Source organism: Hippichthys cyanospilos, chromosome 1 (assembly GCF_059441005.1).
Source record: "Hippichthys cyanospilos isolate Australia breed blue-spotted pipefish chromosome 1, RoL_Hcya_1.0, whole genome shotgun sequence".
NCBI lineage: Eukaryota > Metazoa > Chordata > Actinopteri > Syngnathiformes > Syngnathidae > Hippichthys > Hippichthys cyanospilos.
The window spans coordinates 21,565,357-21,588,331 of record NC_142369.1 but is presented as its reverse complement, the minus strand read 5'-3'; the positions used below and the strand labels follow the sequence as shown (position 1 = coordinate 21,588,331).

The following is a 22,975-nucleotide window of genomic DNA, read 5'->3' as shown; positions in this document are numbered from 1 at the left end:
TAATGGAACCCAGCTCTCTTTGCATACAAGTGTGCCCGTTTGAATGCATGATGAAGTTATGACTATTTTACTTTTTCTTTTAAATGCCATCCAGAGTATAAGAGCATAAGACCACAAGACTAAAACCTAAAGATATAGATGTAGTTGAAAAATGAAACACGGTTTTAGGGCAGAGAAATTATCAAACAGACTAATGAAATCTCAGCTGTACTCCCTCAGCTGTGGAAGCTTCCTACATCTGCACATCCTTCTAATCTTTCTTTACTTGGACCTGAGACATATACCTACCTCAGGCCGTGACTGGGATCGATTTGCGGGTTCTCTCTCGGGTCTCCTTTCATTTGTTGATAAATATTTCTGTCTCAGCATTTTTAATGTGCATGGTGATTACCTTCTGAGTGTTTGCCGTCACTTCCATTTCAGCCTTGGATTTTTTCACCTTTATCTTTTGACAGTTGTACTCCTTTTCATGTACGGTTTTACATATTTTGAACTCTGCGCTTTGGATCTATTGCCTCGCGATCTTTTTTCGACATGCATACTGTGTATGCTGGAAGTCAATTACTAAGCACAACGTGGTACCAACACAGAGTAATTGACATCACAGTCCCAACTACTCTGAAGGTGTCGAAGTGTTTACATAATGTAGTGTAGTGTATTGCAAATGTGATTATTTTCAATCTAGATGGCCCATACAGCTATATAATCTACATACGGCTGCCAGAAAATGGTCTTCGCCCAAATTTGCCTTTTAAATGAGCTATATGATGGTTAAAAATCAGACAATCAGTTAAGTGATGATGACACAGAATATAAAACACTCATTAACAGCCTTCCAACTTTGTGTAAGTCCCTCACATGCAGACATAGGCTCCCTGTAGACTTATAATTCAGTTTGTGAAGTTTGATATTTGCCAGGTTGACGTTGTCCACCATTATGTGGGGTCAAGTTGTAAGACGGGCCAGAGACTGTAGGGTTAAAGAGTGTGTAACTAAAGACACTGGAGCAAGAAGTCAGCTCAGACACTTTTGTCTCCATCAGTTTCTAGATCGATCCGTGTGGTTTTGGAGCACATTTTCCCTGAAACTTAGGCACTCAATTTAAGAGTGAACTGCATGTTAATTTCAACTGTGATTGCAGTGAATAAAAAGCCAAAGTTCGACTTGTGCTTTGACCTGCCTTTTGTTTGGAAGGTTTAATTATCGAGCAAAATTAGCAGAATTTCTTCTTTGATCTTTTAGTGTGTCAACTGTCTTTCACAGAATGTAATATTTGTGTGCAGATGGCATATTTCTTTCTTCTTCTCAATTAAAAATATCCTCGCGTCTCCTTTTCAAGAGTGGATACACAATCCGCGTGGCTTATCTTCTACAGTATGTGGTACAGTCACTGCTTTTATTATTATTTTTCATTTACAGGGCCCTTATCTACACATTTTGGCACAATATTATTAAAGGGTGATTTACAACTTGTGTGGCACTTGTGAAGATTTTGAATTAGACCACAGTTAGACCTGTCGAAATAAATTGATTAAGCCACAACTAATCAAGGTTCAGGTTATCAAATGAAGCGACAAATTTGTCGACAACTATTTTGAAAATGAAGTAAGTGTTTAAAGCCATATTTTTACTTTAAATTGTGCAAATCCTCTGATTTCTGACTCTCCACATTAACAATATACATTAATTTTATGGTTCTCTAAGAAAACAGTCTGATTATTTTTGGTGAATCACAATATATATATATTTTATTTATACAGGTACATCTGCTCTTACTCTAAAAAACAATGATAAAACCAGTATCTGAATCAGCTTCAAAATGTTTGGCGTGTACAACATCAATCCATTATTTGTGATATTGTTTAATTGTTTTTTTTTTTGGTATTGTCGACCAATAATAAATACATACCAATTGGTTAATAATCGATGATTTGTGGAAAAAATATTTTATAATGCATTTTTGCGCTTAATTTTCAATTATTCGATAAATAAATACCATATCTGAAGAATAATTGCTTTTAAGAGTATTCAATAGTGACAAACCCTAGTGACATTGTAGGGTCATTTTTTGTGTAACAAATAGTAATCATAAAATTAAAAATACAGAAGATACATAGTAATGGAAGTAAACCAGGGACCATTTGGGGCCTTCAGGATGATATTTTGCAATTTCCATGATACGTACCTGTCTAGTTGGAGGCGTATAACATAAGGTAGGAAGGGAGGAATCACTCTGTCTTCAAGGTGGGGGAACATATCTTGTATTTATTTACAAAACTAAAATACAGCCAAGGAATACATCTCAAAATTGTAAAAGTTTTATAAAGGAGACATTTGGGTAAAAAATAACAGGCAACAGCAAAAGGCTGACACCCAAACAACAGATTCACCATACACAACTGTACTCTTCAGACTATAACCCACAACTTTTTCCTCGTGATTTGGGCCCTGCGGTTTATAGTCCAATGTGGCTTATTTGCGTTTTATTTTTTAAATTTGTTTATTTATTTTGCTCGCCACTAGGGGACAGTCCACCAGTCAAGAAAATATGTGTATCTGTTCAAGGTGTCAATGTATGGAACAACCATGAAATAGAACTGAAAAGATGTGACTCAATGGCTGAACTCGAGAAGAGTTTTAAAAATAAATCATTCACAGTATTGAAAAATATGTCTAAATTGAAAAAGATTGTGTATAAGTTTGTGATGTGTAAATATGATATAAGGTATATATGATTGTATAGAATGAATTATCTGCAATGTCTATGTCTGTATATGTTCACTAAAATAATCTAGCAATTAAACATTACGAGACAGAAGAAGGTGCTATCGAAGAATTGATTTTGAGTTTGAACTGCTATTTAACTCTGCAGTATTTTGTTGGTGTTAGGTTGAAAATAATCCATTCATTTTTGCACAAATATGTTGGTGCTAAATATGTAGGCATATTGAGTAAGTTAAAGAGAGGATGTTGCTGTTGGCAGACTTTTTTTTTTTAAATTCTAAAAAAACATTAAAAATTTCTATGTAACATCTTTTTGCGTACATATCTGATGTTATGACCTGCGGCCAATAGTCCAGTGCGGCTTCTCTGTGACAAAATGTATTTTTATTTTTTTTGCTCAATTTTTGCTGCTGAGGCTTACGTATATACCAGTGCGACTTATAGTCTGGAAAATACGGCATTTAATACAAAAATAAAACACCAAGCACTAACTATGGGAGCATACTGGCAAAAGACAAGCACAAATAGTAACTGAAAAACACCAAGTCCAATGACGAAATTGAAAATCAAAAACACAAGGTAGAGAACAATCCTTATCTGCTGCTGTCAAAGTCATCGACCCCGTTGACAGTTCCTGCTGGCCATTTCAATTGGTTGAAGGTGTCACTGCCCATCCACTGGCCTGCAGAAATCCTTCCTATCATAGGAACACACACTCTGTTACAGTCTTAAAACACTAACACAATATAGTCAATTTTGACGACAAGGGCTTAACACCCATCCTTGACACCGCATTTTACTATTAGTACTGCTCTAATATTTTTTGCTCTGTTTGTTGCCTGAGGTTTTTTTTTCTTTGTTTCCCATAGGTCAGACTCACAAAAGGTTTTAAAGAATCATAATTGATTCTGAGGTGACACTTATAGGCAGGAAAAGATCTGCTGTCACTTGGTCAAAGTCATGTCTTTTTAGAAACCTATCAAAAGAACAATTGCCGATGAATGCAGTCAATTAAAAAAAAAACAACAGGAGACAGATGATTTAATTTTTTTGAGCAAAAAGGCATCCAACATATCTTGAGTCCCAAAAGAATTATATGGTGCTTAAGAAATCAGACATCATTGTTCAACTCAACACACTGAGGAGCATATAAAGAAAGAGAGAGGCCCTTGTCACGTTTTGAATTGTTATGAACAAAGTTTGAGAAGCATTTAATAGTTGTACTTCTTTTTTAATACTTTGAGCCCGATTTTTATGACTTATTAAATGGAGACACACCCATACTTTCGCTCTCCAGTGGCCCCTACATACACATTTGAATACTGGACAGTCTATGTATACTTGATGCATTGAGGTGCATCAGCATTCTGGATCTTGAGTGAGTTTAGGGTTGTAATGGCTTTGAGGGAAAAAAAAAAAAGAAAACCCCCTGTTAACCTGTGTAATTTATTTGAAAAGTCGGTCCAAGACATTTTTTAAATTGTGATTTTACAGTAATTAAGGGTATAACCCCACCACTGCTGTAGACTCGGAAAGAATGGAGCCAAAAGTTGTTTTACTCTTGGCTTGCTACTGGAATGCAGCTTAATCAAATCAGCATTTGAGTCAAAATGTTGAAAAAAATGAAAATGCTCTGCTGTTGATAAAAGGTCACATGCTTGATTTCAAAAGTTGCACTTTAATGATACAAATTTTTGATTCAAGCTTTCTGCTGCTGTCATGCCTTCCTAAATTCAGAGAAAAGATTGGATGCAAAATTAACGCTGGATTGGTTGCAATGAAACAAATATGCAATGTACAGTGGATAATGCAAATTTCTGTGATGTCGGATGACTATCAAATTTATCATTGTTAAAGGGTGTTTAAACTGTGGCCATCAGCTAACATCAGGTAGTAAAACACTCATCACAAAACAAAACGGCAAGAGATTAGAACAAACCCACACACACAACTTTTGAAGTAACTTACTTATAAATAAAAAAGCAACAAGGTGTTGCATAGTGAGGTTTTGCTCAAATTAAGCTATGTGGTGTGTATAATAAGGCTTTCTCATCTATCTGGTCTTTCTGTGCATGCATCCTGCAATGCCCTGAGCCTCCACCAAATTGAGTATGTACATACAGTATACTTTTATCAGAATGAAAATCAAAACACTAAGCTCATTACTGTGCTCTGGCTGATTGCCTGAGGTGCGCCACACGATGTACCACACTGTAAAAAAGACCAGCAGTGCTTTTGTGTGCCTTTGATCATCATATTTTGCCCCACTGCAATATGCCTTCCAAGAGAAACTCTAATTGGTTTTGGGCCCAAATAATGTTCTAGAACTAAGGGAAATAGCCATTTCATTGAGACTTAAATTAGCCCAGTGACTCTTAAGACCCTTATTTATACTCGTTTTTTTCTTCTACACTACATTGTATTGACTTTGTTTATTACCTACTTGTGTTTTTCTCCTACATTGTGTCTATTTGTTTATGAGAAGCTTTTAGCATAGCAGCTATTCCAAGAATGATTCGATTTTTCCATGCAAAGGTTATTTGAAGATGTGCTCATTCTGTGCACTCACTGACATGTTATTGAAAGTGTCCACTGATCCAGAATGATCAGTGTGTGATTGACTGTTTTGTGTGTGCACGTTGGCAGTTGGCGTCGGGCATTTACAGCTTTGCGTGTTCCCTGTGGAGCCACCACACGGACTGTTTCCTCCAGCAGATCTGCGCCCATGATGAGACGGCAGCAATGGCATCCCTGGAAAGAACACTGCTGTCTCTGAAAGGTAGTTGGCGCAGGGCAGCTCACACCTGCACCACGCACTAGGAACACACCTTATTTTAAACTACTGAAAACGGTACTATAATCTAATATATTTTCACATTTTCTTGCTAAAAATGGTCAAAAGCATTCATTAAGTATATCTATCCACTCAGTCCTATATCCAAGCCTAAATGTGTTTTATATTCATTTTTTAATGTTAAAAATACTAATTACAGTCATTTTAAAGAAGGTAGAAGATATTCTAAGGTAGAACAAAGTGTAATTTCTGTGTGTACGTGCGTGTGTGTCTCTCTCCGCTTGCTCACTTGGAGCGAGCTGCCCATTCCAAACCTGTGAGGAAGACGTTGTTGTCGCGGCACAAAATGCCAATATACCGCACCTTTCAACCTCATTTCCGCCTTAAACGTAACAGATTGAAAATATTGTCCGGCACGACCATTGTGGTATTTCTGTAAAAAAAAAAATGTTAAGTGCGCCCGCTGTGTGTGATGTCATGTGTCCTGTTTTGGCCTTTTTGGCTTTCACACACAGGTCACATACACGTTTCATTTATTCAAAAATGTGAATGACCTCACAAAAAAAAATATATATATATGAATTGAGCCCTGCAGTGTGAACCTAGCCTGAAAGCCTTTGAGTTTGATCACCTGACCAATGTGACCATGTAGAAGTGTCCTTCAGCAAGACACTGGAGCTCGTAATTCTGCATCATCAGTAGGTAAATGAGTTGTCAGTGTAAAGTGGTTTGAGTGCTTAAGGTAGAAAAGAGTTGTATAAAAGGAAGACCCATTTTTGGGAGCCAATATTTCATGGTAAAACCTTCACGCAAAGAAAGCAGAACAAGTAAACTCTGAAATTTACCTGGGTGTAATAATATGAAAAACACAGGAAAATATATTGAACATGCCAATTGGTTATTACTTAATACTTTGCACAAAGTCTTTATTGACAATGATCGTTAACGATGCCGTTCTGTGGCCTTCTTTTATGAACCTTGAGTTTCAGTTCCTTTCATAGATTTTAGATTGGATTCAAATCAGGTGATTGGCTGGGCCATCCCAGCAACTTTACATATTTTTCTTCTTTGAAACCATTTGAGTTTCCTTGGCAGTACCATATTTTCCGCACTATAAGGCGTGCCTTAAATTATCTCAAGCGCTGACGGGGCCCCTTACATAGCGTGCAGACCGCAAGTATTTATTTTTGGAGGATGGAAAAAAAACAACCCATAATTTTTATGTAACTATTTCAACTTTTACCCTGGCAGTTCAGGTATAAATGCATTTTACATCCTGTTTGAAGTTTATATGGGGATAAGGCAAAAAAACCCACAATTTTTTGTAAAAGAAAGCACGGTTTTATAAAATAATTCCAGATGTTTTTTTAAATCAACAAAACAATATATTTGAAGGTTTTTGGATCATGATTACATTCTTTGAAACGCTCGACATTGATCTTAATGGTCTTTTAAGATAATCAAGGTAGTTCAGGTATAAATGTATTTTACATCCTGTTTGAAGTTTATATGGGGATAAGACAAAAAAACACCACAATTTTTTGTAAAAGAAAGCGCAGTTTTACAAAATAATTCCAGATTTTTTTTAAATCAACAAAACAATATATTTTAAGGTTTTTGGATCATAATTACTTTCTTTGAAACTCTCGACATTGATCTTAATGGTCTTTTAAGATAAACAAGGTATTTTTTTCCCATTTTTCAGATACTTTCCACAAATCGTCTTTATTTTTAATTTCTGAGTGTCTTTTTATGTCCAGAGATGGAAAACATGGATTAATGTCAAATTAATTCATATCCCACAGATGCAATATTAATCAGAATTTCTTTGGACTTGTAGGGGTGAGAAAAGTACTATTGTATCGAAATCCTTAACTGCTACTTTGAAGGAGTTACTGAATGCTAATTGAGATTACTGGTAGTTGGGTTTTTAACTGTATTGGTGGTGATGTGTTTAAATCAGTTTAAACTGATGATACACAATTACAAACATTTTTGAAGGTCATAATCATTTGTGAGTTTTCAACTCTGCAAATCCCAGCTCATCCCCTGGAAAAAAAAAATACTTCATGTTTAAGCGATCTGCTTTGTGAAACACACTCAAGTTGTTCATACAGCGCTAGCTCTAAAAAAAGCTAAAACAAATCCTGGGGGAATCCTGGGATCCACCATATCATGAATAAAACATTGTGACTCCTATAAAATATGTTTCCCCCTTTTTAGTCCTACGCAAGTTGACTGTCCTAGGATTCCAAGAGCCACAACAGAATATGGAAGTGATGGTGAGTATCTTCATATTTTGTTTAAATAGCACATTTTTCCAGGAAAACAATATTTCCGGATTCCTCTTTGCTTGGTTTAAATGCAGATAGGCATGGTGATATGAAATACCCAGAGCCATCTTTGTGTTCAAAGAGCAGAGAGTTTTGCTTTAGTCGTTTTCCAACTGTGACCCTAAACAAAGTTTAAATCCTTGAAGTTATTTCATAATATATTCCATCACCACCATATGACCCCTCGACCCCAGAGCTTTTTTCTCCTTTTGTTTTAAAAGCTCATGCTAGGAAATAAAGATGCAGGCATCCCATCTTTTTGAACTGCAGATGACTGCTTCCTTTTCAGGCAGACATGGTTTTATTTTAAACAAACATAGTGTCAACCCTCTCAGTTGAACGCAGTCATGATAGTACGATTTAAAAAATGAGATTGTGTTTTTTTTCCTGTATGATAAACAATTTATTTTATATATTTTTTTAACATTAAACAGTCAGAATGTGACAAAAATATCACATAAACTCTCAGTTCACCTAACTAAACCTAATTTCAGCTAGCATCTGGACACTTACCAAATTTAGGACACAAAAGGCATCAAGCTCCAATTATACAAAAATAGAGCCTCACCTAAATGCATGACTGTCTAGCGTCTTACCGCTGCTTGGTCCATTGCTAACAAGGCAACACCCAATTATGATGTGAAACTCGCCGAAAGTAAATGTTTAATTGGGGAAACCAGCAACACCTACACATTTTGCTGCACCTACCATCATCTCCATCATTGGCTTCATCAAGCTCCTTTGTCATTACATTAACATGACTACATCATTCATCATCAAATAAGAATATAGTCCCACTATATTTCTCATGTAGTCGCTGCATATAAAGCTTTGATTGTGCTTGAAAGTGACCGTAAAATATAAGAGCCGCGAGCAAGGTTCCACGATGGTGTCGTGAAACTCGTTGGTAAAGTGATGCCAACGGTCCTGTTACAAACATGTTTCGTCATTCACATCAAAGGGTCGGCTCTTTGAATTCAACGAAGGGGCGCCCGCTTATTGAGAGCAGTTGTTTTTTTTCTCTTTATGATTTTGTATTTTCCACGTCCATTGCTTATACTCTGTACGCATACTATTTACTGATCACATGAGTTAGAGGCCAAAGCATAAGCAAGTGAACCCACTGTTAATAAATGTTTAAATCTATCTACTGCAACATGGGCACTTGGATACAATATGATAATTTTATTATGACAGTGAGCGGGACCTAATTTTCCTTTGGCAGCTAAGCTAATGCTTTCACCTCAATTCATCCTTGTTAGCCAAGACTATCATAATAAGTAGGAGTGTAATAAAAACAATTTGAACCGGAAAATCTTAAAAAAAAAAAAAAAAATCCATCTATTCATTTTCTATTGCTTATTTTAATTCTAGTGTATTGAGTTGAACTTAATCAAATCATTCTAGTTTGAAATATATAAAGATATTGTGTATTAATCATATTTTATTGGAGTGACGTATCTTAAATGGAAATGGCACATTTACAGTATTGACAAATAAATTCAAATTTACAATATGTAAAATGACGACTAATAAGTAATTGCATCATACTCTCTCGAACTGCGGTGTCCCATATTGAATCGACTCGTAATCTTACCGAGTTATGTGAAGATTTTGGACTTGTCATGGTTTTGACTCACACACTTTTCTTGCTCTTCTCTTTTGCGATGATATGACCTCTTTGATAGACCTATTCGATAAAAGTTAATGTTATTTTATTCTGTGACGTGTTAAGATATGACTGGGTTGGTACCGTTTGACAAGAATGGGGCTTATACTGCAAAATTAGAAGCATTTTTGTATTATTCCATCGATCACCAGAACTAAAGATACACAATATAATCAAATCCAATGGGGAGATTTATTTGGAAATCCATAGAAATTGGCAAGTTATTGAGCGTCACTAATGGTGTACCATTTTGGAAGTTCCACTATCAATTAACAGCGAGATGACAGTTGGATTGAGCCCAGCTGCATCATAAAATTAGCCGGCATCATCCTTACCAATGTTATATTTGTTTTTGTTTTGAATTTGTTCATCCGGATATGCAACTGTATGATCGAATTAGTGATTCCTTTTCTTTTCATTTTATTTTCAAGTAGCCTTGGGATACAGAGAAGATAAATGCAGCGATTTAAGGTCATGGTGTCATTTACGGTTGGGCTCATTCATTTGGTTGATGAATACTGAATTTTTTTCCTTTTTCGCTCAGTCATCTCCATCACTGACTCTATTTTCCGTATTAATCTCATTTATTTTTAGTATGTTGTCTCGGGTCGGTCAACTTGTAGAGGCCAAAGTCTTTTTTTTAATCAGTGATAATCAGTCATTACGTTATAGCACAAATGAGTTCATTTCTAGCTGGAATGCTCAAGGTCTTACAGCGGCCATAACTCACATTAAAATGTCATTTGCCTCGAGCTGGTTATTCCAGCTCAGCGGGCGGACGTAATCGGTTTAGAGTTAACATATCTTGTTCAGATTGGATTTGCATGTTGTGAGTTTCTCATGCTAGTTCTTCTTTTAACTTGCAATACGGTTTTTTTCACTCACATCTTCATTTGTCAAGCTTTGGTTTTCCCTCTACCCTGTATTCTCCATAGTGAGGACACCTTTCAAAAATATTTATACTTTTGTATTTATTTTTCTCACAATGTGCTACTGACTTTTTAGAAACTCTTCTAGTGAATCAAAACCAATAGCTGCAGCTTTTAACCACAGTGTTTGTCTTAAATCTACCTTCAGTCGTTTGACCATGTTCACTTTCTCCCAAAAAATAAAAAAGGTCATGTCACTTCACTGAGGAAAATCTTTTCACATTCATCCAAAGTATCATACATATACAGCAGGGATACATATTTTTTAGTGTAACATTGAAAACTTGTAACTGCTGACAAATAAAACATTACTCAAGTTCTCCTATGTTGGTGTTTGTTATTGCATGTTCCAGATAATGTAGTTTCTGCTGTACAATTTTAAGTGGAAAACCAACTGCTCCAAATTGAGGCAAGTCCGGCCGGACCGAGTCCTCCTATGCAGTGGAAATGTGGCGTAGCGCAATACTTTTATGCACACCTGCCATATTTTTGAGCCATCAACTATCACATAACTCTAAATTACACTTACCTCCCACATAAAACCTCTGCTCTTGGGAAAAGATGTTCTTTTGTATATCAACAGCAGTTTCACAATTTGTTTTTATTGCATTATTCCTCAGCCTATGTAATGCAATGCCTTAAGGCACTGCTGAATTGATGCTCTACCACCATTTGTAGTTTATAGTAAGAATCTCAGTGGCATTTACTTTTCTAATGCGTGTTCATCTTCCCAAGCAGTTACCCACTGTCACCAGTGTCTTATCATAATAATAATATCATATAATATCATATCCTTCCAATGAAAACCAGATATATTTGCAATTTATTTTTCATCACTCATCCCCATATATTAAATTTGCTTATTATTCTATTGTGTTTCATTTACCTAGCTTAACAAATGATATGCAATGAAAGTCATTTTCATCATCACCCCCCCATGAACCCCTCTTGACCACTCTTTTTGGAGGGTCTATGGAGTGACAGGGCTCTGGGGCAAGGTGGGTGATTAATGACACCACTGTTGACCTCATTGCTCAACACTAATGCAGATCTTAACAGACTGCATCTATCATCCCATTTGTTTAGTCACAGCTACACCAGGCTTTGGAAAATTGATTCTCTTTCAACCCTTGTGTGGCTGGCACCGTTATTTATCCTCCTAAGCGGAGAGGCAGGTGTAACTTTGCCTTAATTGTGAGTGCCTGAACTGCTGAAGTGTGAGAAATTAAATCTTACTACTCTCTTTCCCTTTTTAGGGTTTCCTGAATGCAGTGTTTGAAAGGCTAAAACAGTTCCTGGAATGTTGTGAGTACTTTACTTGCTGCACTGAGATATGATCAATGGTTGAAAAGACAGACATTCCAAAAGGGAATTTTGACTCAACTCAGACTTTTTAATGTTTTTGATGCGTGATATCAAAGGAAAAACATACAAAAAAACCCACTAGGGGGCTAAAATATTGCATAGCTCGTCAAAACATGATGACATTAAATATACTATGCTGCCGTCCCTTCTAAATGCTTGCAGACAGGAGGTCGAAAGGTACACCCAATAGGTGTCAAAATTAGCCCATGTCAGGCTCATTTATTGTCATTCAAAATTGGATATGCAGTGAACTCTCGCTACTTTGCGGTTCTATTGTCACGGATTCGCCACATCGCGGATATTTTTCCATTTCGTTGATTCATGACTTCAAGGATTTTTTTTTACGGTATGTATTAACCTTTTGCAAAAATTCCCAAGTGTGCTGCTTCCGCGAAGGCTTGTACTGGGGTTAGGGTTAAATTAAAGTCCAATCTTTACATGATTAAAGATGATTACAATGGAGAGTTTATACTTGCAATACCATTTTATTATCAAAAAAATCTAGGGAAGAGGTTTCCAATGGTCTGGTGAATGTCGTCTTTGCTCCTCTTGTCTCTGCCTCCTCTGCCTGTGTGTTGACAACAATAGCGTCGGGGTGCGCTGTTAATATTACATACAGTACATAGTGAGAAGGATGATGTGGTTTTTAGAGCAGCAGCACCCCCCCTGGTCCGCAATATAAATCTAAGGTGTTGACCGGTCCATGGTAATCAAAAGGTTAGGGACCACTGCTATAGAGGGTTTTCACTGACGTTGTGGGGGGTAACCCGGATGCGCCGCCATCATAGAGGCACTCGACAAACGGAGTGCAATGCCTTCTTGTGTATCAGGGACGGTTTAAACAAAATTAGCAAGTTCGATACAAAAAAAAAAAAACCTTAGCAAAGCCTGTCACGGATGCTAAGGCATACATTGAAGGTGTCAGAAAACAAGAGAAGGCCCAGTATGTGGAAACATTTCAGTTTATGTGCTGTGTTGATCCATATGAGTTGGCTGACTCATCGTGGATAAACGACGATCCGGGTATTCTTCACACAATTGCATAACTAGATGTAGTCAACTACCGTATTTTTCGGATTATAAATCGCTCCGGAGTATAAATCGCACCAGCCAAAAAATGCATAATTAAGAAGGAAAAAACATATATAAGTTGCACTGGAGTATAAGTCACATTTTGGGGTGAAATTTATTTGATAAAATCCAACACCAAAAACATACATGTCATCTTGGAAGGCAATTTAAAATAAAAAAATAGAGAACAGGCTGAATAAGTGTACGGTATACTAACATTACATGAGTGACATTCCTGGTAATGTCAGTAACGACGTAACATTGGAGTTATTCAGATAATTCTAGCACAAAGAATATGCTTACAAGTTTACCAAACTATCAGTTTCACTCCAAATCACTAAATCAAATGAAATGTTCATCAAATAAAAGCCACGTTGTTGAGCCATATGAGTCCTAGCTCTTTGATCTGAGCTGCTTTGTGGATTAGACACTCCAGCGCAGCGGAGCAGTTTCTCTCTCAAGTTCGCTAGTGTACAGTATAAGGTTTAATATTTTAAGATTTAAGTAAATATGTGTACTGCAGTAATATTTCTCTTTAATATGTATAGCATGAAGATTTTTAATGTTTAAAAAAATTTTTTTTGTTCAATTGTGAATTTATTTTTTTTCAATGTGAAAAGTGGGGGCGCTACTTTGCAGATTTTCTACTATCGCGGTTGGCTCCAGAACATATCTACCGTCATAAATGAGGGTTCACTGCATTGTCAATGTTGGACATTTTGAAAACCAGATGTTTTATCATGCCTTTCCCCTAATTTTTACATTAACCTTTTTAACGGCAATTCGCAAACGGATCTTAATAGAAATTTTTGTGTTGATACCCCAAAACCACCTGGTGGTGGTAGTGGCCATCTTATCATATTTGCAAGCCTTTCAATGACTTCGATGATTGACTTAGCCTGGACTCCCATAATGCAAAAGTCCTCAAAAGTTATTACAGTTATCCCTCACTACGTTTGCATCCTCAGTGTATCGCAGATTTTTTTTTTTTGGGGGGGGGGGCTATATTGCGGAGAAAAGCTCTGCGAATGAAAGTTTCCTGCATGCCAGCCAGACGAGTTAAGTATTAATGCCCTTGCCATGGGCACTTCGGCGAACTACTGCAGTACTGTTAACCACGAAAAACGAAAGATCCCTGTACTCTAATCTCATAAACATATAAATATAATATAATTGGCCGTGCATAAAGAAAGTGAATGAAATATGTTAAGTAAAACACTCCATACCTTTTTTTTCCTGGTTATCCCTTAACTATAGTATGGAGGCATAACAGTCTCTTTTGGGCACACACTTTTATTTTTCTTTTTTTAACATGTAGCAGAGTGGTTTCAGTGAAGCTCCAAATGCCCAAGCGCTCTCTCAGCGCACTACTAAGTGCTCTCTGAGCGCAGTCCCCCTGCCCCCTCCCATTTTTGCATTGCAGGTCTCTATGTTAATTCTGACACCACTCCCTCTCGCCCATTTTCGCATGAAAGTCATCTCGTTCTATCTGCCCACACCCAGCCCTCCCCACGTGGCAGGAAGTTCCGCACATTGCCTACCAGCGCACAGTGGGGAGTCTAGTAGCGTTTTTGCCTTTATATAATGCCAGACGTAGAAAAGCAGTGGTTTAGTTTTAAGCAAAAGTGCCTCCATTCGAACAAGATTATGTATTAGGACTGTTAGGTTGCGTTAGACTTCTTGTTGGGATTAAGTGTGGGAGTGCTGCAGAGTCGCAGGTTGCAGACCCCTGGAGTATAGCTGTTCTTGTCTTAACTTTGTTTTGATCATGATGTCGTTTTAGGTCGACAAATTGGTCCAGGCAGCACTTGTCGAGAAAAGCTGGAGAAGACTATTATACTCTTCACTAAAGTAGTGAGTTGAGTTGCACATCAAGAAGGCAATGGTAGTTGATTAAAAAAGAAAAAATAAATCTCACAAGGATATTCTTCTTCCCTGTCCCTTAGTTGTTGGATTTCTTGGAGTACCATGCCTGTGCATTTATACCTTTAATACAACGCTCACTGGAATTCGCTGTGAGCTACGTGTTCACGCCCATTGGGGAAGGCGTCACCTTTGAGCGCTTCATCGTCCAGTGCATGAACCTCATCAAGATGATTGTTAAGAATGATGCTTACAAACCTGCCAAAAACATTGAAGGTAGGTAATGAGTTTGTTGATGTTTTTGAGATGAATAATTCATTTGATTTCAACAAAACCCTACAAAATATAACCACCTGACCATGCTACAAAATGAATCCGTAATTGGTATGAATGCCAAGCCTTATGCAGGACTAATGTTACAATAGTAAGGTACACTTACTTGAATCCCCCTAACTTGTTTGATGTGAACTTTACCTTGTTTCGGTTCCTAGGCAGCTTCACACCTAGAGCCTTCATCTGAGAGTAAAGCACATGTTACACCAATTACATGCCACCGTCCTCACCTTGTATTTCATCTTGAAAAGTTCTCACACTTTCACCTTTTTCTACATGGTTAAATGAACAGCTTCACTTCCATCTCTAACTTTAGACAGTTAGGCCTTGACTCAATCTCCAAATTAACTAAGTGTTGCTGTGTGTATTGGCTGGTTTATGTCCAACTGAGTTGAGCTGAACATCAAGTTTGGTTTGCGCTCCCGCCTTCTAGACGGAACAATATTTAAAGGTGCAAGGTTGAAAAGCCTCAGGGAATATCTAGCCTTAGCTGACTGACTTAGCTATTGACAGCCATATGACTTGTTTTTTTTTTCAAATTACCTTGTCACTCACGTAGACAGGCAGGAGATCTCTTGTGGATATGACAGGTTCACAAGCTGTGTAGCACTAATGAATGAGAAATAAGAAATTACTTCATCCTCCATTGACTGACTCACCATATGTTGTAATACATTTTTCATTGCTGTTAAGATAATGATGTTGGAATTTTTTGTCTGTATTGTTGCACTCTGTAATAATAATAATTGTTGTAATTCAGGAAACGTTGGCAGAGACAAAAGCAAATTAAGTGCCAACTGGAGTACTGTATTTGCTTTAAACTGCTTCATTGTCATGTTGTTGTAGACAGTAAACCGGAGAGTCTGGAGGCTCACAAAATCAAGACTGCTTTCTTCACACACCCCACACTAACAGAGATCGGACGGCGACTTGTCTCCCACTATTTCCTCCTCACGGAGGAGGAGTTGGCCATGTGGGAAGAGGATCCTGAGAGTTTTGGTAAATCTATTAATTTATTCTGGATTTCCAACATTTCTACTATGATGAAACTTTCTAATTCTGTTGTAATTGTAAATATTGAGTGACTTAACAGGCATTGCTTTTCCTATGCAGTGGAAAACGATGAACTTGTTCTGCTGTGTGGGAATTAAAATGATTATTATTGTTATGATTATGATTATTATTTAGCACACACAAATTAATGGCTTTGCAGTACATTTGACGTTAGAACATTTTGGGAATCAACCATTTTGTTCAACTATGTAATTTCCATTATATCTAAATTAGACTGGATTTTTCGTGACGGTTATGAGATTTGACCTCAAATGGAATAGATTAGTTAAGAAAAATAGAAAATCTTTTCAAATGAAGGCTTTTACATGTCATTGAAAAAAAAAATCTGATTCTGTCTCACCCTCTACTCCACAGCTGTTGAGGAAACGGGAGGAGACTCTTGGAAATACAGTTTAAGGGTGAGTAAAAACTTTCTGACTATGACAGGCAAGACAGCTCGACCCATGTTTCTTCTGTTTTAAATACCACCAGTGTCCCGCATTTACCCCTCTTTGACAGTTTAGACTCAATTTGGACATTTGGTCTTGACACAAAAAACATTTAAAAAAAAACACTAGTAGGCTAAAAAATAACTATAGTCTCTCAAACAGGTAGAGGTTCAAAATGGTACAATATGTTTTTTCCTAACTGCCTGAAAATGGGATTTTTCAATGAAAATTTTAGACTAAGGACCTGTATGACAATCAACACACAGGGTTACCCTGACTCCCTCTTCATATTACCCCTTGAAAAACAGAAACTTTTCACAATTGTATAATATTATACAGTCGTGGGACCACCAAGAAGTTGACTAAAAGAACATTTGTGAAAGAAAAAAAAATAGAAATGTGATTGCCATTAAAAAATGTAGATTAAGCCAAACCATTGGAATTTTAATCTCAGTGAAGCACCAATTATTCCGGTATTGGTTTCACAATCTTTTACAATACACGATGGCGTAAAGCAGCAGTTACTGTATTTTTTTTAACACACAAATCCTACATAATTGTCGCATCATAACACAACAGGGGATAAGGTATTTATCTGCCAGATATTGCCATAAATGTTTCCAAATTCAAGAACTGCAATTCTACCCTGTATCAAATAATGAAATTCATGACTTGTTGAACAGTTAGTTAGGACACAAATGTCTGTGTTACATTCCACCAGTATATTGCACAAGCCTGGTTTGACCTTTACATCAGCATGGCGTGAGGGGAATTGCTCAAGATGGTTTACGGAGGACATGTCACCATGCAACTATTCCTTCCGTGTCCATGAATTTCGGTGCCTGATTAGAAATGACTCTCACCCGTCGAGAAACCTTTGTGAATGTTTCCAGTGAATTTTCTTTTTCTATGAGTCACCCTGCTGTTCTTTTTAGGCTTGCGATGTTGGTAAGGTGAATGCAGACACAACTCGTTGGACCTTTGTTCTTGAATTATTTATGGGTTTTTATAACTAAAACAAATTTGGCCCTGAAGGTGGTAGGTGTTGAATGACATTTTAATGGAACATATTGGTAGTGCACTTTATCTAATTTTCTTTATAATACCCCTCTGCACGGTTATCACTCACTGCCAAACCAAACCAAACAAAACAAAACAAAGCATAATTGTTATAACTGGGAGCACTGTAAAAAACAGTAATTGAACACAGCTGTTTTTGGACTATAAGTCACATTTTTTTTTTAGTTAGACTGTTCCTGCAGCATGTTGGTGTTGCAACTAACATATTACCTATCTGTATTAGGGCTACGATTAGTACCCAAAATCCCTGTTCCACAAGTGGAGAGAAGGCAGTGGTAATGCCCCAAACGTATTTGCTAACTGCAAAATGGAAGAGGAAGAAGAATCAGTAGTTTAGGTTGTTTTTTGTAGTAGCAATCAAGCATTTCTGCCGGTGGCCACCCACATTATCACAGTTTAAATAAGGTGGCAGTAATGCACCAAAATCTTTTGCCCACCTCCAGAATAGAAGTAAGTGAAACAGAAGAAGAGTAGTCATGGCAGCGAATATGTGACGTATCACTAGTAGCATGTAGATTCATTTGGCCTGTACAAGGATTTATATCTTCAAAGGCACGATGATGGATGCAGGGTAAGCCATTTTAAACAAGCATCTTTTTCCTAGTTATGAACTAAGGTTTTCAACCATCAACATTGGGTGCCTTCAGAAATTCACTCTAATGCCCTGACACAACTCTAAGAGACTGTGTGTTTAGAGAAGCAGAGTTTTATGAGCGCAGCCTTTGTTATGAAGCAGTCAACAGCTCAACAATGAGCTGTTTCCGACTGTACTGCCTAATGCTCTGAGCTACGTACTCATTTTCTGGGGCACTCTGAATAAACCTCATTTGAACAATGCTCTGAGTTTCAACACAGTTGGAGCGCAGTTGTGTGTGCTTGGAGCATGTTTTCCGTACAGGGCCGCAGTTAGGGAACTGGGAATTTTTGTTGAAAGTCAGATCCCTACAGTTCCTGGTCTTGGTTTTTGTAAAAATAAAAAAATAAAGATTTAAAAAAGATACGTACGCTGGAGGGACTTACACATATTTTTTTCCCCTTCTTCAAGATGCATTGACAACTTACACTCTGGAGCTACTTATAGTTTTAAAAATATGGTATTTTTACAGCTTTGAGATTTTTTATTCTTCTTATTTATTTTTTTTATCTGTATGGTAATTAGCGCTTTTGTCTCTGCTTGCTTTCAGCCCTGTACAGAAGTGTTGTTTTTGGATATCTTCCACAACTATGGCCAGACCTTGACACCTGTGCTCCTGGATATGGTTCAGAATCTTCATGGTTAGTTGATTCCTTTTCCAAAAGTAATTGCTTGTTAAAACATTATATTGCATTACATTAAACACAAAAGTTCTGTAGAAGAACCCGATTTAAAATTGAACTGAAAAGATGTGGGAAAAATGAGAAAAGTTTAGCAAATAAACCTGCCCTTAATTTGGTTTTACTTGTCTCACGAGTAAAATAATATTCAACAATCCTCAATTAATCTGCAAATAGGATAGCCCATTCTTAACTATTAGTAGCATCTTTCCCAGCATCTTACCCAACTTATGATCATGATTTTGCTTGCTTTGGAAAAAGGTCCTTGGAACACTCTCTTATCCCCTACTTTGGATATAATCTTCCTGTTAACCTATGCATATGTTATACATAAAGCATGTAGGTTCTTTTACGTTGCCCTTCTTCGTACAGTACAGTATATGTAACATAGCTTTGTCAGCACTCTTGACATTCCCTGTGACAGACTACCATTATAACTACTCAAGTCTCCAGGTCTCGGACACATTTACACATAGGCCTTTGCATGCCTGTTGGGCACAGGCGTTTTGCCATTGAATTTGGTTTGTTTCTGAATTAACAGTGTCATTGCACATCCACTTTGTTTTTGTAGGGTTTGCTTCCGGCCTCTCTCCCACTCTGCTCTGAGCTTCAAGTGACAAAGTGGAAATAGGTTCCACCGTTGCAAGAGTGACAGCAGATTACAAAATTCTATGGTTGAAGGGAGTCAGCTATTGATTTGAGACCTCGGTGCACCACAAGGACTAATAGAGGTAGAAAGCAGGCCAGTGAAATAGCAGAAATGTAACTTGATTGGCTGGAACACAGCTCAAGGGCTGAAAATCACAACCTTATGTGACTAGTCCATTAAATATTTAGATTATGTCAGAGACCAATATTTAAAAGGTGTTAAGTTGGCTCAAAGTTCCTGTTAAAGGAACATATCGTCCCCTAATTCTGACGCTTGGATAAGTGTGTTATTGACAACACTGCCAAGTTTGAATGATTAACAAAATCAGCTTTAAAAAAAAATCGATTAAATTTGGTGTAATGTGCTGTAACCATGCCGTTCTGTCAAATGCCACTACTAGTCCTGGAAACTGCTACTTGGCTACCCTCATTCTTGTGGCTATATCTACGTTGGAGCTGCAAAAACATACATGTACTGTAATTCCCCAAATATAAGACGTGCTTTTTAAGACGCACAGCCCAAAAGTATTAGTGCGTCCTATAAACAGTAATTTAAAAATCTGATTTATTTATTTATTTATTTATCGAGGATTAAAAACACCATTCGAGGAAGATTGATCTGTGAGCCACATAAGCCAAATTTTGACACGCACGTGCATTTTTATACCTGCCGTGTTCTTACTTACAATAATTACCAGAACGGGACGAGCTCGAGGGCGGATGTCAGGTGGCTTTTAGCAGCATGTGCCTTTTGCAGCTAATAGTAGCTTGTTAGCTTGGGTTGTAAATAAAAGAAGCACTAACACTGAACTACCGTCCAATTCCATCCTTGCTCACACACAGGTATATTACTAAAGCGGAGAGGATCATGTAAAAGTTATAATATTTCCAGCTGATTTAGTAAAGAGTGGCAAGATAAGCAGGCGAGTGCTTCGTTTAGAGCACAGGTGTCAAAGTCAAGGCCCGGGGGCCAGATCTGGACCGCCACCTCACTTTTTGTGGCCCTTGAAATGCTGATTTGACTTCAGGTTTCTGACTAAAATACCAACATTGCAAGTTATCTTTCACTTTTAAAAATTTGGGGGAAGAAAAACAAACATTTTCTTACTCTCCAAATCTCGTTTGATCAGTTTTTGCCGGCTTCTGAAATCAAATCTTGATAACTGTGTGATCAACACACTTGAATGTATTTGAATTCACAGTCATTCCGGCCCTCTGACAGAAACTATTACTACAATGCGGCCCAAAATAAAAATTTGTTTGACACCACTGGTTTAGAGAACTCGGAAAGGTATTCCTTTTGACTCGTTTGTTAAATGTGGTCTTTAGGTATATACAGTACACACAATCCTAAACTTGTGAAACATGGATGCTGCGCATCTTCGGATATTTATGGCAAAATGAACTAGAGCCACATCACGAGGAGAAAGATAAACATTGAGCTTCGAGCGCATTCACCGTTACTGGCGCTGCATTCACTGATCGCTCATAATGTGGGGAATCTGAACAACAGTTAACTTTATGCGCAACATACATTTACCTTACGAATATGAACACCAAAAAAAAAAAAAAACAATATGATGAGTTTAGGAAGATGATATTTATTCTGTTTTGCAATAGTTTTTACATTGTTGCCAAAGTGTTGGTGCGTCTTATACACTGTAACATAGAAATTACCAGAATTTGACTCCAAAATTAAGGGTGCCCCTTATACACATGTGCATCTTATGTTTGGGGAATTACAGTATTCAAAATAGGAATGTCCCAAACATGATTGGAAATTGCGCTCGTTCACATTGTTTTGAGCTTATCATCTTAAAAAAGATTGGGTTTTACAATTTTTTTACATCTAATATTATTTTTTTTTAGATGTTAATAAGCAGGAAAATAAGATCTATCCATTGCCAAAAGAAAACAGAGTTCATAATTCAAAATTGTGAATTAAACATCACCATTTCATCAGTGCTTTTTCTTTATTTTTGTTTATTTTATTTTATTTTTTTAGCAATTGCACTCAAAACAATCCCTTGTTGCCACCTACTTATTCCACATTAGTAGCTAGTTACAACTTTCATCCCACACCTTAACGTCAAGAAAAATTTGTCCCTTGAATGTTTTTGTAAAATCATTTGAAACAGAAACATTATTCTTGTCCTTAATGTGCAAGCACACATACAGTCTGAGTAAGCAACCAGGTTAAGGTAGGAAATTAGCTGTCACCAGACCCATCGCTATCTGCGTAACACACTCCCAGGTTTGAGGTAAAATGTCGATCCACCTTCGACTTCAATGTTCCCAAGCCAAATGCTTTACCAACTTTCCTCACGACAGTATCTTTACCCCCTCCCTTCCCTGCTGGTGATATCCAAAAGGAAAAATAAGGCAATGCCTACCATAGACTAAGCAATACTAACTTACCTTCTATTTGCTACCCAAAAATCCAGATTTCCTGAGTGAAGTAACTGGCCTGAGCCCCCCCCCCCCCAAATGTGCATTCATGTTTACATGTTGATTGTGTAGGTGGTTGTGGAATTCACCAGCTTCACTTGCCAAATATGTTATTTACCCCCCTACAAATAACGGCTTGTTTATCATGTGCTTAGCGGGATTTTCTCCTGGCATTCTAATGAAACCCTTACCCTGACATGTAATTAAAAATGATCTTGAATGATTATTCTGTGGTGTGGGTTGTATGACGATTTAAACACTCAAATGTTTGCAGTCACAAAGTTTGTGGTCAACACGAAGTTGGACCAAGATACTGACTCTACGATTGGGTATAAAAGGGAATGACAGCCAATTATGAAGCCATCTGATTCGCTTGTTGTTTCCAAACAAAAATAATAGAGCTACAGATTGTGTTGAATGTTTCATAACTTGTCTCCGAAGTAATTTGCCACAATAAAATTGACAATAAAATGGAGTTGATATTTCCTCGCCTGGATGCTCTGTACCCAGCCTTTGGTTGTAGGTCATTACTGCATCACTTTTAAGCCCTGTGTGTGTGCAAGTGTAGTGATGTATTTGTGTTGGTGTTTATATGTGTGTGTGTGTGAGTGAGTTGAGTTTCCCCCATGTTACATATCATGTCATTATAAATCTCTTATCATATTAATGAATAATATTATTCATAATTTATTCCAATAAAATTCACATAATATATGTTATGTAATTATATGTAATTACATATACATGTGTGAGGTTGCTCCCATTTTCCAAATTGGTTACCCTGTTCAAAATCATTGTCATTGCTTCTTTTATTTGTCACTTTGACATTGCCAACGTCCCAGAATTGAAATCACAACTGATTACATGATCAAATCAAAATGACTGTTGATGCAGTTTTGATA

At 37.2% G+C, this 22,975-nt stretch overlaps 1 protein-coding gene across 1 annotated transcript in view; it reads left to right on the top strand.

Annotated features, from left to right (window-relative positions):
- ipo11 (importin 11) overlaps positions 1 to 22,975 on the top strand; it is a 106,265-nt gene that overhangs the window by 16,819 nt on the left and 66,471 nt on the right. Inside the window, exons 6-13 of the mRNA XM_088429193.1 lie at positions 5,371 to 5,503; positions 7,742 to 7,800; positions 11,706 to 11,754; positions 14,669 to 14,739; positions 14,832 to 15,024; positions 15,928 to 16,080; positions 16,510 to 16,553; positions 18,848 to 18,938. Of these exons, the coding sequence (XP_088285319.1) occupies positions 5,371 to 5,503; positions 7,742 to 7,800; positions 11,706 to 11,754; positions 14,669 to 14,739; positions 14,832 to 15,024; positions 15,928 to 16,080; positions 16,510 to 16,553; positions 18,848 to 18,938 (793 nt within the window). The remainder of the gene's footprint in view (positions 1 to 5,370; positions 5,504 to 7,741; positions 7,801 to 11,705; positions 11,755 to 14,668; positions 14,740 to 14,831; positions 15,025 to 15,927; positions 16,081 to 16,509; positions 16,554 to 18,847; positions 18,939 to 22,975) is intronic.